Source organism: Gigantopelta aegis, unplaced genomic scaffold (assembly GCF_016097555.1).
Source record: "Gigantopelta aegis isolate Gae_Host unplaced genomic scaffold, Gae_host_genome ctg4079_pilon_pilon:::debris, whole genome shotgun sequence".
NCBI lineage: Eukaryota > Metazoa > Mollusca > Gastropoda > Neomphalida > Peltospiridae > Gigantopelta > Gigantopelta aegis.
The window spans coordinates 815-14,039 of NW_024533668.1; the positions used below are offsets into that span (position 1 = coordinate 815).

Genomic DNA, 13,225 nt, shown 5'->3' on the forward strand with positions numbered 1-13,225 from the left:
CATGGTGCACTGGCTGGAACGAGAAGTAGCCCAATGGGCTCACCAACGGGGATCGATCCGAGACCGACCACACATCGAGCGAGTGCTTCACCACTGGGCTACATCCCCCCCCCCCCAATCTGCTGAAGTTGTGTTCAGAAGATTAATCTTTGTCTCACTTCAGTACATACCACGGCCTTTGATATACCAGTCATAGTGCGCTAACTGGAATGAGAAGTAGGCCAATGGGTCCACCAACAGGGATCGATCCTAGACCGACTGCACATCGAGCGAGTGCTTCACCACTGGGCTACGTCCCACCCCTAATATTCATAACAAGATGCGATTACCTGATCAACAAGAATATTTAGCGGAGGCCCGTTGTACTTCCTCACCAAGTGACATGCATCATAATCCTGTAATAAAGTTAAACAAAGCCACAAATATTGATATTTAAACATTTTTGGAGCTTGGTCAGGGCTAACACCAGAAAGGAAAAGGATTAGAGTAGGAAATGTTTTATTTAACGACACACTCAACACATTTTATTTACGGTTATATGGCGTCAGACATATTGTTAAAAGGACCACACAGATATTGAGGGAGAAAACCCGCTGTCGCCACTTCATGGGCTACTCTTTTCGATTAGCAGCAAGGGATCTTTTATATGCACCATCCCATAGACAGGATAGCACATACCACGGCATTTGATGTGCAAATTGTGGTGCACTGGCTGGAGCGAGAAATAGCCCAATAGGCCCACTGACGGGGATCGATCCCAAACTGACCGTACATCAAGTGAACACTTTACCACTGGGCTACGCCTTGCCCCTCACCAGAAAGGATTTTGTCTTCAAACATATACACTAAATTCTCTTTGGAAATGATTAAAAAGTGGAAAGGACAAGCATTTAAGTTTTTTTTTTTAAATTCACCTGCACTTTTTTCATAGACAGGATAGTACATACCATAGCCTTTGATGTACCAGCTGTGAAGCATTGGATCAAGATAGAACAGTGAGTTATATCCCACCACTACATAGTGGTGGTTTTAATGAATGTTCATTAGTCAAATACTACATGTATAAAAATTATATATTAAAAACAAGTATTATGAGAATTTCTGTATCACAATAAAAGAGAACCCTGTATCGCAATGTGTATCATAATACATTATTTACACCATCTACAATATTTTGAGGTAGGCTTCTAACAAAATAAAGATAAAATTGAAATTTATTCCCATTGTTAAAGTTTGTTTTGTTGAACAACACCACTGGAGCACGTTGATTAATTAAACATCGGCTATTGGATGTCAAACATTTGGTAATTCGAACTCATAGTCATCAGAGGAAACCGGCTACATTTCTTCTAATGCAGCAAGGGATCTTGACTGGACATACCACGACGTTTGTCCAGTTGTGGTGCACTGGTTGGAACAAAAAAAACCCCAATCAGCTGAATGGAAAGAAAGAAAGAAATGGTTTATTTAAGGACGCACTCAACACATTTTATTTACGGTTATATGGTGTCAAACATATGGTGAAGGACAACACAGATAATGAGAGAGGAAACCTGCTGTCGCCACTTCATGAGCTACTCTTTTCAATTAGCAGCACGGGATCTTTTATATGCACCATCCCACAGACAGGGTAGTACATATCACGGCCTTTGATATACCAGTCATGGTGGACTGGCTGGAACGAGAAATAGCCCAATCGCCCCACACACGGGGATCTATCCCACACCAACCGCGCATCGAGCAAGTGCTGTACCATTGGGCTATGTCCCGCCCCTCAGCTGAATGGATCCACCGAGGTGATTTGATCCTGCGCCACAAGCACCTCAAGCGAGCACTCAAGCGAGCACTCAACCGCCTGAGCTAAATCCCGCACCGTATACCCGTTATTGTAGCAGAGCTCGTGGAGTGTATGGGGGAGGGGCTTTTTGAATGAGATTTTAAAGGGGGAGGAGGGGTCGGAGAAGGGAAATTCAAGGGTCCAAACGGGGACATTCTCATCTGAGAAATGTTTAATTTCAGGTGTTCAAATGTGGCATTTCCAGCATTTTTAGCACAAAAACAAGTTTTAACTGGGGACCATGCCCCCCACCCCCACCCCCACTGTCAGGGCCCATGTACAGGTAGGCAAAGTCATTACAAGCTTGGCGCTGAATGTGTAAAGCTGTAACAGAGAAGAAAAGGGGATGGCTTCCCTCTGAAAATATATTTGTCCGAAACATTTAAAACCCCTAGCAGGGCTCACCCTGTGCATGGCCAAATTAGCCAATTGGTAAGTTTTCAACAAAGTGCCTACAACATTTAGTATTTGGCTAATACAATATTCTTTAAAGTAACCAAATTTTTAGTAAGTTTCAAGGAAGTACTCTAATTATTTGAAAATTGGCTCAAACAAAATTGGAGCCCTGACCTAGGCTGAAAAGATTAATGAAACAATGAATGAAACAATGAAACAATGAATGAATGAATAAATGAAAGATTGAATGAATGAATGAATAAATGAATGAATGAATGAACAAACGAAAGAATGAATGAATGAAAGAATGAATGTTTAACGACACCCTAGCAAGAAAAATACATTGGTTATTGGATAGGTTGAAAATAAAAGAAAGAAAAAGGAAAAGAAATCACAACACGAACCTTCCATGTTTCTTTGTCAGCTCCGAGATAGCCCGAGAAAGCCTTCACCCCCCCATGGACACTCGATTGGGTTACAGATGGGTGAGAAAGCGCTGACCGACCGGTACTGTCCTGGGTTCTTCAGGCTACAGATCAACGCACCATGACCTCCCATACTGAAAGTCAACATTCCACACAATGACATCACCAAGTGGAAAACTGGTGAATGGGAAAATCACTCTTTAATCAAGTTTTTTTCTGCACATAAAAATGCATCTGTAGAAAAGGTACTGTGTACATGCATTATATCCATAAACATGCGTACAGAATCGTGCATGAAATCAAGTTAATGGAAAACAGGTCTAAGGTGGGACCAACAAAATAAAATTGTTTAACTACACCACTGGAGCACATTGATTAATTTAATCATTGGCTATTGGATGTGAAACATTTCATAACCGATAGTCGTGGCAGGACGTAGCCCAATGGTAAAGCACTCGATCCCCGTCGGTGAGCCCATTAGCTATTTCTCATTCCAGCCAGTGCACCACGACTGGCATATCAAAGGCTGTGGTATTGACTACCCTGTCTGTGGGGTGGTGCGAGCATTTTACCACTGTGCTACGTCCTGCCCCAAGGTGGGACCACCACATTGCAGATAGGACATGTAAAGTTATGAAATTAACAAGTCATTGTTAAACGAAGGAAGAAATGTTTTATTTAACGACACACTCAACACATTTTAATTATGGTTAATTAATCTAATCGCATAATGGGGCGAGACGTAGCCCAGTGGTAAAGCACTTGCTTGATGCGTGGTCGGTTTGGGATCGATCCCCGTTGGTGGGCCCATTGGTATATTTCTCACTCCAGCCAGTGCACCATGACTGGTACATCAAAGGCCGTGGTATGTGCTATCCTGTCTATGGGATGGTGCATATAAAAGGTCCCTTGCTACTAATTGAAAAAGAGTAGCCCATGAAGTGGCGACAGCGGGTTTCCTCTTTCAATATCTGCGTGGTCCTTAACCATATGCCCGACGCCATATAACCGTAAATAAAATGTGCTGAGTGCATCGTTAAATAAAACATTTCCTTCCTAATCGCATAAAGAGAACACAGCTTCAACCAATACTAAGTGTTGACTGCATTTATTGGACTGGTTTACAGTACTGCACTTTAATTAATTTAAATACCTTCACATACTTTTAAAATTAAAAATAACCACAACAATATCATTACCTATGTCCAAATATTGACTGCTTGTCGGGAATGGTGGGGAAATTGCTGTTAATCAATGCAGGAAGCTGAAATAAAAAGAAGAAAATATTAAAATTATTATATTATTAAGAAATATGAACTAGACATCTGTTAATGACAGTACAACACATTATAATAAAAACATTTATAATTCTCTCTTAACTTAATACTCTTAATACATAACCTGACCTCTGACCTATGGCATTCCCTCCCCACAATGAACTGGTTCAATCACGTGATAGATATGTTTTTCTTTCTCCATCACTTCCATGTCTATTTGGTGTTTTATGATAAATGGTTACTAAGACATAAGGTTGATGCAAAAAAAAAAAAAAAAATGTTTCATTAAACGACGCACTCAACACATTTTATTTACGACATGGTTAAGGACTTTCAGATATTGAGAGAGGAAACCCGCTGTCGCTACTTCATGGACTACTCTTTTCGATTAGCAGCAAGGGATCTTTTATATGCACCATCCAACAGACAGGGTACCGTAGTACATACCACGACCTTTTATATACCAGTTGTGGTGCACTGGCTGGAACGAGAAATAGCCCAATGGGCCCACCGATGGGGATGGATCCCAGACTGACCACGTATCGAACGAGCGCTTTACCACTGGGCTACATCCCCCCCCTCCCCCCCCCCCGGTTGATGCAGTGAAAACATTACATACAATACTCTTTTATATTTTCCCAAACAGGACAGCACATACCATTGGCTTTTACCTGCCCGTCTCGGTTGTGGGGTACTAATTGGGATGGGAAAACCCCCAGCTGGTAACTGTTCCCGAGTTCCATCACCCCATAAGTGTGACAGTGTGCTCTACCACACTTATTAAAACAAGATCTGAATTAAGTTTACTGAATGCCAAACTGAAATGCAAAATGCAAAATAAAGATTATAATTAGTTTGTAATTACTTAATTACAAATCGGGGAACATTTTGTTTTCAAAATCTTGATTAGCGATATTTCTAGTTCATTGAAAATTGATTAGCAACTTTGGTTTAATTTTCTAACATTGTGTAGTGATTTCTGAAACTCGCGTAGCAAATCGCGATGTGATATTTATTAAAATGTTCTCTGCAAATTCTGTGAAATGATAAATGGCCTTATCAGCCTGTAATTCTCCTGAATATAGGGTTAATCCTTTCTTAAAAACTAAATTTAATGTTACAGATAAAAATTATATAAACTTTTACATTTATTTTCGTATTCAGTATATAAACTTTTTCACTTCTTTTCGTGTTCAGTATGCTCCATGTAGCATTTCAGGTACTTCTGTAATAAATAAATTGAAAAGAAAAAAGCTCTGCACCTCCTTGGTAATGTAGGAATACATCCTGTAGTTTTTCTTCCACTTGTCTTGAGTGGCATCAACATAAAAACCAGCTCCAGAACCAGTCATAGCTGTCATCTTCACCCTCAATATTACACCCACCTGCAGAAAACAAAGTCATAGCTGTCATCTTCACCCTCAATATTACACCCACCTGCAGAAAACAAAGTCATAGATGTCATCTTCACCCTCAATATTACACCCACCTGCAGAAAACAAAGTCATAGCTGTCATCTTCACCCTTAATATTACACCCACCTGCACAAAACAAAGTCATAGCTGTCATCTTCACCCTCAATATTACACCCACCTACACAAAACAAAGTAAAAAAAAGAAGGAATATTTTGTTTAAACACTACTTTTGTATGATGTACCAATCAGGAAAATAATTGTGTTCGTCAACTATATATTAGGTGGGCTAATGCCTAAAAAAACAAGTGTGTTGTCAAGAACCCAAATCTACCTAGAAACGGTCGACCCAAATTGTTTTTTCAATATATAATTTGGGGAAGGGTATTTTTTATGGATATATATGTGAAATTAGTACATATGTAACATTTTATCTGGACCTATAGGGGTCAAGGTAGTTTTAAAAAAAACTTTAAAAACCTGACGTACCCTACTTAATATTTTTTTTAGCACATTTCCAGAAACTAATTTTTTTTTAGGCCTAAGATAACATAATGTAAAGTACATGTACTTACAAAAGTTAAAATTAAAGTTTGTTTTGTTTAACGAGACACTGACTTATTAATCATTGGATGTGATCGATCCTAGACAGAATGCGCAAGTGAGTGTCTTACCACTGGGCTAAAGTACTTACGAGGGCTTGCGTCTGCTGCGACAACAATTATTCCGTGTTCTGATGCGTATCTCTGAGCACCGGCTTTGGTTACAAAGTTCTGCTCGGTGCACGTCAGACCTGGAAAGAAAAGGAATGTTTAGTCACCAGTGGTAACTTACATGTATTTGAGAAACCCCCGTAAGTTTCAGCGTTTGCCAGGAAAGGTGAGTGACAACTCCTGCTCTCCTCCACACTCACCTGCATCATCTTAATCATGGGTCAGGTGAGTGACAACTGCTGGTCTCCTCCACACTCGCCTGCATCATCTTAATCATGGGGCAGGTGAGTGACAACTCCTGCTCTCCTCCACACTCACCTGCATCATCTTAATCATGGGGCAGGTGAGTGACTACTGCCGCTCTCCTCCACACTCGCCTGCATCATCTTAATCATGGGGCAGGTGAGTGACAACTGCTGCTCTCCTCCACACTCGCCTGCATCATCTTAATCATGGGGAAGGTGAGTGACAACTCCTGCTCTCCTCCACACTCGCCGGCATCATCTTAATCATGGGTCAGGTGAGTGACAACTCCCGCTCTCCTCCACACTCGCCTGCATCATCTTAATTATGGGGCAGGTGAGTGACAACTGCCGCTCTCCTCCACACTCGCCTGCATCATCTTAATCATGGGGCAGGTGAGTGACAACTCCCGCTCTCCTCCACACTCGCCTGCATCATCTTAATCATGGGGCAGGTGAGTGACAACTGCCGCTCTCCTCCACACTCGCCTGCATCATCTTAATCATGGGGAAGGTGAGTGACAACTGCCGCTCTCCTCCACACTCACCTGCATCATCTTAATCATGGGGCAGGAGAGTGACAACTCCCGCTCTCCTCCACACTCACCTGCATCATCTTAATCATGGGACAGGATTTAGCTCCTTCAGTTGAGTGCTCGCTATTATATATCAAATTATGAAATAAACTTAAATATCCCCCATGTTATGAATTTGTTCAATGAACAGAGAGAAAATGTATCTACGCATGAGAAAGAGAGAGAGAGAGAGAGAGAGAGAGAGAGAGAGAGAGAGAGAGAGAGAGAGAGAGAGAGAGAGAGAGAGAGAGAGAGAGAGAGACAGACAGACAGACAGACAGACAGACAGAGAGAGGGAGGGGGGGGGGGATGTAGGGAAGGAGAGAGGGTTATGGAGAGGGGGAGACAGCCAGTTTGAGAGAAAGAGACAAAGAAAGGCAAAGTAGACCATATCACATTTTGGTTTTGATGTCTATGATTTTAGATATCATGTTAATTGACATTTCACTTTGCTTATTTCTGGTCTACAGATGTGATCAATACTTACAAGTGATGCACAATTTTCATATGACATTGGATAATTCCATATATGGAGATCCTTCATTTGGTCGTACCAGATCTGGCTGAATGCGACTAGCAGAGGTTCGACTAATACTGTACTGGGTTTGCAGACTCTAATATAAACTGCAAACAAAGAATACACCATTTAACAGATATTCAACAATGGGGTTTGCTGACTAATATAAACTGTAAACAAACAATACATCAAAATATCACATGATACGTATCGTCATACAGAAAACTTCAATTTACTTCCTAATACGTATATATTTTTTGTGCAAGAAATTGTTGGGAAGGAAGAAATTTTTTATTTAATGACGTAGTCAACACATTTTATTTACTGTCACCACTTCATAGGCTACTCATTTCAATTAGCAGCAAGGGTTCTTTTATAGGCTCCACCCCACAGACAGGGTAGTACATACTACAGCCTTTGAAATTATATACCAGTTGTGGTGCACTAGCTGGAACGAGAAATAACCCAATGGGCTCACTGATGGGGATCAATCCCAAACCAACCGCGCATCGAGACTATATATATACATTAGCAGTGCTCTACGAAGCAAGTTCAAATTTACTCTTCCCTGGTCAGTAGAGTATAATATTTTAGTCGCCAGCCATTTGTATTTAGTAGCCAGCTTATAACTACTTGTATACTGCATAATATACATTAGATTTTTAAATAGAGTGAATAAAGAAATTTGAAATAATTTGATTTTTTAAACAAACTACCAACAGAAAACAAGTTTCATAGAAGATAAATTGCTACTATTCCACTGTGTTTTCCGAATTCCAATTTTGTTCACACAAGTTAAATTATTGGACAGTCACCCATAGGCGTACGGGCAAATTTTTTTAGGGGTGGGGGACTGAACTGAACTTGCCTGAATGATGTGACGTCATCTGACATCCTTGCCCGAATGACCAGACAATTTTTGCCCGAATAGATAAATTATTACACAACTGGGGGGGAGCCCCCCCCATCCAATACGCCTATGCAGTCACCAACTGGCGAATGTGATTTTATTTTTTAGACGCCAGGGAATTTTTTAGTCGCCATGGTGAGTATTTTACTTGCTTTGTAGAGCACTGATTAGAACTAACACCTGGACATGGAATGGTACTGGCCAATTTATCATAAATGTATACTAATGAAAAAATAAAAATAAAAGAAATATTTCATTTAACAATGCACTCAACACATTTTAACTAGTCATATGGCATCAGACATATGGTTGAGGATTACACAGGTGATGGCAGAGAAAACCCACTGTTGCCACTCATCTTCAATTAGCTGCAAGAAAACTTCTATATAGGCACCGTTCCACAGATAGGATAGAACATACCTCCGCATTTGTTACACCAGTTGGTCAAGCACTGGCTGGAACAACAAAATGGCCCAATGGGCACACCAATGGGGATTGATCCCAGAACGACCTCGCATCAGGCGAGAACTGCTATTGGACACAAGAAACAGTGGAGGTAAGATCTGATTTCAACCCACCACCCACTATAAAATAATCTCTGGAAAGCAGTAATGACACCCCATCGCATATGGTAAACTATGGCTATTTTGTGTCAAGATACATGTGGCCTCAAATTACAGTTATCTTCCCATTTGGTTGTCCAAAAACCGGACATTTGTCCGCGTAAGTAGTCTGCTGTTTGACTGCACATGATTATTTCATGGCAGACAGCTATGAAGTGGCAACTATGTGACACGGGAGAGGATATAGTTTGTAAACATGTGTAACTTGTTGACATTGAAGATTTGTTTGTGGTAATTCCGGCCCATGCAAAAGTAGTGCTTTTTGTTTAAAATGGGTGTACTCCGGCCTGGTTTAGAGGTTGTGTTTGTTTAAACCAATATGCTGGGAGAAAGAGCTGGACAACAGGGGTTGTCCTTTTCAGGGTATGTGTCCCCCAGGCAGGCAAAGGTGCATACAAAAATACATGGGCCTGCTGATATTAATAAAAATGTTATAGCCACTAAGGCTATATAGAAACATATAGCAAAATTAATTGTGGTCTGAGGCCCGATATACTCTAGTAGTTTACACATTACACCGATTAAATGCTTGATTCTGTTGAAAGTATTATAGCCAGAGAGGTGAAATTACACAGACTGATTGTGAATACCACAAGGAATATGAAAACTCATTTTCTAAATATTTTATTAAATTCATAACTGGGTTTTTTAAATTTATTAAAAATGAAAATTTTCAACTTTTAAATTTCAATATCCTCCAAAATAGCATAAAATGACCTCTGATGTATTGCAACAACATGTAGTAACATGTTGTTGCAATATTTTTTTACAGTTTTGAGCTAATAATTTGGTAAAAAAGAGCAAAAGTTGGATTTTGTTGATCTATATTGATTTCTCAATTATTGCAATTGGACAGAAGATCTACATATAATGAATATATCACTACTAAATGTAATTAAACATTTTAAATAAATATGTGACGGTACATGCTCTTAATTTCTTTTCGTCTGTGGCGATATTAATTGTTTTAGAAGGCCGTGTGCAGTTCCAATGCACTTAGCCCAGGTGGGCAACTTGTTACGTAATACCTTGCACAACGGTCGTCGAGCTGTACGCCTAATACACACCCAGAGCAGGTGTGGAGGCCATGTGGCTAGTAGTTACGTAATATCTCCAGTAGTGCTGTTTATGGCCAGGGGATTGCTCGCGGTATGGCGACAGCCAGTCTGACGATCAGAGAAAAATATGCCGGCGTGGTGGTTGTGAAAAATCCACATGATACGTGAGGTACCGCCTTGTACCCCCAGGCAATATTCGCTGTCTCTGAGAGTTTTGAATAAATAGCTAGGGTTGAGAGATATCGAGGAGAACCATAGGAAGGTATCCCGGGGGAACGTTGTCCGTCCGGACTTTGGTAAATATATTATTTCTGCTCTGTTGTATAACCTTGATGTGATTGATGTGACTTTAAATATTTTAATACTGTATTATACCAATATTATTTAGACGGTGCTGCCGGTCATCTGACGCAGTATTCTGTAGGCTCACCGTTCTGATATATATATATAAAGCTTGGCCAGTCATCCTAGAGGACCTAGGTAAACTGTAGGTTATTGTCTTTATTGTGATAGGTACCAGTATTAATTCTGTGTTACAAGGTTACTAAACGAGTAGTAAGGGTTAATTAAAAATTAACCAGTTAGGAATAGTGTTGTAATTCCTTTATTAATTAAGTTCCCCTGGAAGCGTTTCTCCATTATCGCACGTGTGTGTGTTAGCGTTTCTCAATTATCACACGTGTGGGTGTTGTGTCACGGTGAAGTGATTAGCATATTGTGTAAACTAGACACCTAGAGATTAACTAATTAAGTGATCAGTTCTGGGTTGTTATTATTGTTGTTATTAATTAACTACTGCGGCAGTACATTTGTCAGCGTAGGTTAATACAGATTCCAAAGTGTGTTGTGTTTTGTTGTGTTTTCTAGTGAACTAAACGTGCTATAATAACATATACTTTATATAAGATCGTATCTCTGATCATACCTAGATGAGCCATACTAGGGTTTAACCGCCTGTTACAGAGAGATCTAATAGATATACAGTTAGGAGAGATATTTTGATAACCGTGTTTCATTCAGTTACGGGTATTATAGAATCCCCGTGACAAAATAGTATACAGTTTTTAACAAGATTACTGGTAAGTACTCTAATAATACATTCCACCTACATTTATGTAAATTACACACTTTAGTCATTTTTCAAAAATGGTCTTTTATCCTTAGAAAATCTAATAGGCTAATATTCTATGCTGTCTGAATGTATTTATTGTGTTCAGTAATCAGATGCTGGTACACTTGTCAAGTTTATTGCAGAAAATGTGCCAAAAAGGTTAACATTTGGCTTGTAATACATATGGCACAATAATCCATAATGCATATTCAGTGGTCGTTACTACAAATATCCTTCCAATAAAGAAATACTACACTGAGGTCTCCAAGACACTGGCACATTATTACACAAGTTTATTAACAGTTATCACTGGAAACTGAAAAATATGGTGCAAGTACCTCTTGGTAGGCTTTACATCAGCATTTTGTGCCAAAAACTTCATTTTCAAAGTTGTCGTCAACAAAAGCCATATTATGGTGTATACCTAAGTAACATCTGTAAAGCATATTCAAATGAATATGCATTTATATGGGCTGTTTTGCCTTTTACAAAGTGGCTACATGTCTAATATAGTAAATGAAGTACATTCAGTAAACATAGCAGGTCAAAATTTAATCTGAGGCCTATCATGTCTAATTTTCCCTGAATTTAGTGTGTAAAAATTAGTTGAAAATGGCCCCAATTTTATGACTTTCACCATCCCTCTGACACATTTCTAATAAGGTACCATGAATTCAGTCACCATATCTTTAATAAGCCTCCAATTATCATATCTAAAATGCAAAATTTTAGTTTCAGATATTTTCAAAAAATGAAGTAAAATCTAATGATTGATTTTGTTTCCTTTAAATATTTAAAAATCAGATAGAACATATGTAGAAAAAAAAAAAAATAGCTGTTCATTGTATGAAGAAATTCCAACTTTTGATAAAGTTATTACATTTTGAAGTTGGTGTCCCTCAAGTTTCCATTGCTAAAATTGGCTATGGCAAGGCACTGTGGTAGGTGTTTTAACACAGCCTCTATATACTCTCATTTTAAAGGTGACATCCCGATACTTACTGAGCATTGTTTTAATATGTATATCATTGGAATGCATTAGTGTGGGCCAGTTTTTAGGTGAAAAACTGGACAGATAGGCCTCAGATTACAGTTATCTTCCCATTTGGTTGTCCAAAATCTGGAAATTTGTCCGCGCAAGTATAGTCTGCTGTTTGACTGTGATTATTTCATGGCAGACAGCTATAAAGTGGCAACTATGTGACTGAAGTGACAGGGGAGAGCATGTAGTTTGTAAACATCAGGGTATGTGTCCCCCAGGCAGGCAAAGGTACATACAAAAATCCACGGGCCTGCTGATATTAATAAAAATGTTATAGCCACTAAGGCTATATAGAAACATGTAGCGAGGCCATGTATGATTATTTTGACACTTGCTCAAGAACTAAAGTGATTGGAAGCCTGCTGCCCCCATATACATGTAGTCTACTACTTCAGACCCACCTATTTAAGTCCATCAAGTGCGATTTATAATAAATGTATGACCCATCACACCTCAAAGGAATGGTGCTTTACCACTAAGCTATATCCCTCCCCCTCCCACTCCCCAACAAAGAAACAACAAAAGAGAAATGGTTCTTACTTTGCTTAGACATTTTTCCTGTTCAATGCACTCTTTAATAATGTGTCTTATACTAGCACTCGACTATGATCCAGTAAACACACAGTTGTGATCGTACTGCTTCAACAAGTTCTTCATAACAACTACATCCCATGACTGAAAAATTTTCTTCCCTTTTCCTTTGCCCTTCCCTTGCCTTTTGCTTTCCTTTTTTCTTACCTGGCATCTAAGAAACAAAACAATTTATATATATATATATATACATGTATACTACTCAAAAGAAGTTAAGGTTCAAAGGAACTTTTTGATAATTTTTGGAAGTATTTTGTTTTTAGGCCAGATAGGGTTAGAATATTAACCTTTGTGTTGTCATTTGGACTAAAGACATCACATTATTAAGGGGCATGCAATCATTGCCCTTATCTTTAGAAACTTTTTAAGTTAACCCAGATTTCCTTTTCATGGATTTGAAGCAAAAACATAGTCAGACTAAACTGACAACCTGCCTTGATACACCCACTGTGACACCTCGTGCACCATTTGCATGTGCTTAGCATGAGTGTAATT

At 39.2% G+C, this 13,225-nt stretch overlaps 1 protein-coding gene across 1 annotated transcript; it reads right to left on the bottom strand.

Moving 5' to 3' along the window:
• Positions 1–329: 329 nt before the first annotated feature.
• Positions 330–12,766, bottom strand: LOC121392564 (S-formylglutathione hydrolase-like; the record flags this gene model as incomplete). Its single annotated transcript, XM_041523721.1, is given in 8 exon segments — positions 330–395; positions 2,638–2,688; positions 2,690–2,792; positions 3,858–3,922; positions 5,198–5,296; positions 5,436–5,476; positions 6,043–6,141; positions 12,680–12,766. Coding segments are annotated over 8 exon segments (537 nt in total), but the record flags the coding sequence as incomplete, so codon positions are not given.
• Between the last annotated feature and the right edge of the window lie 459 nt (positions 12,767–13,225).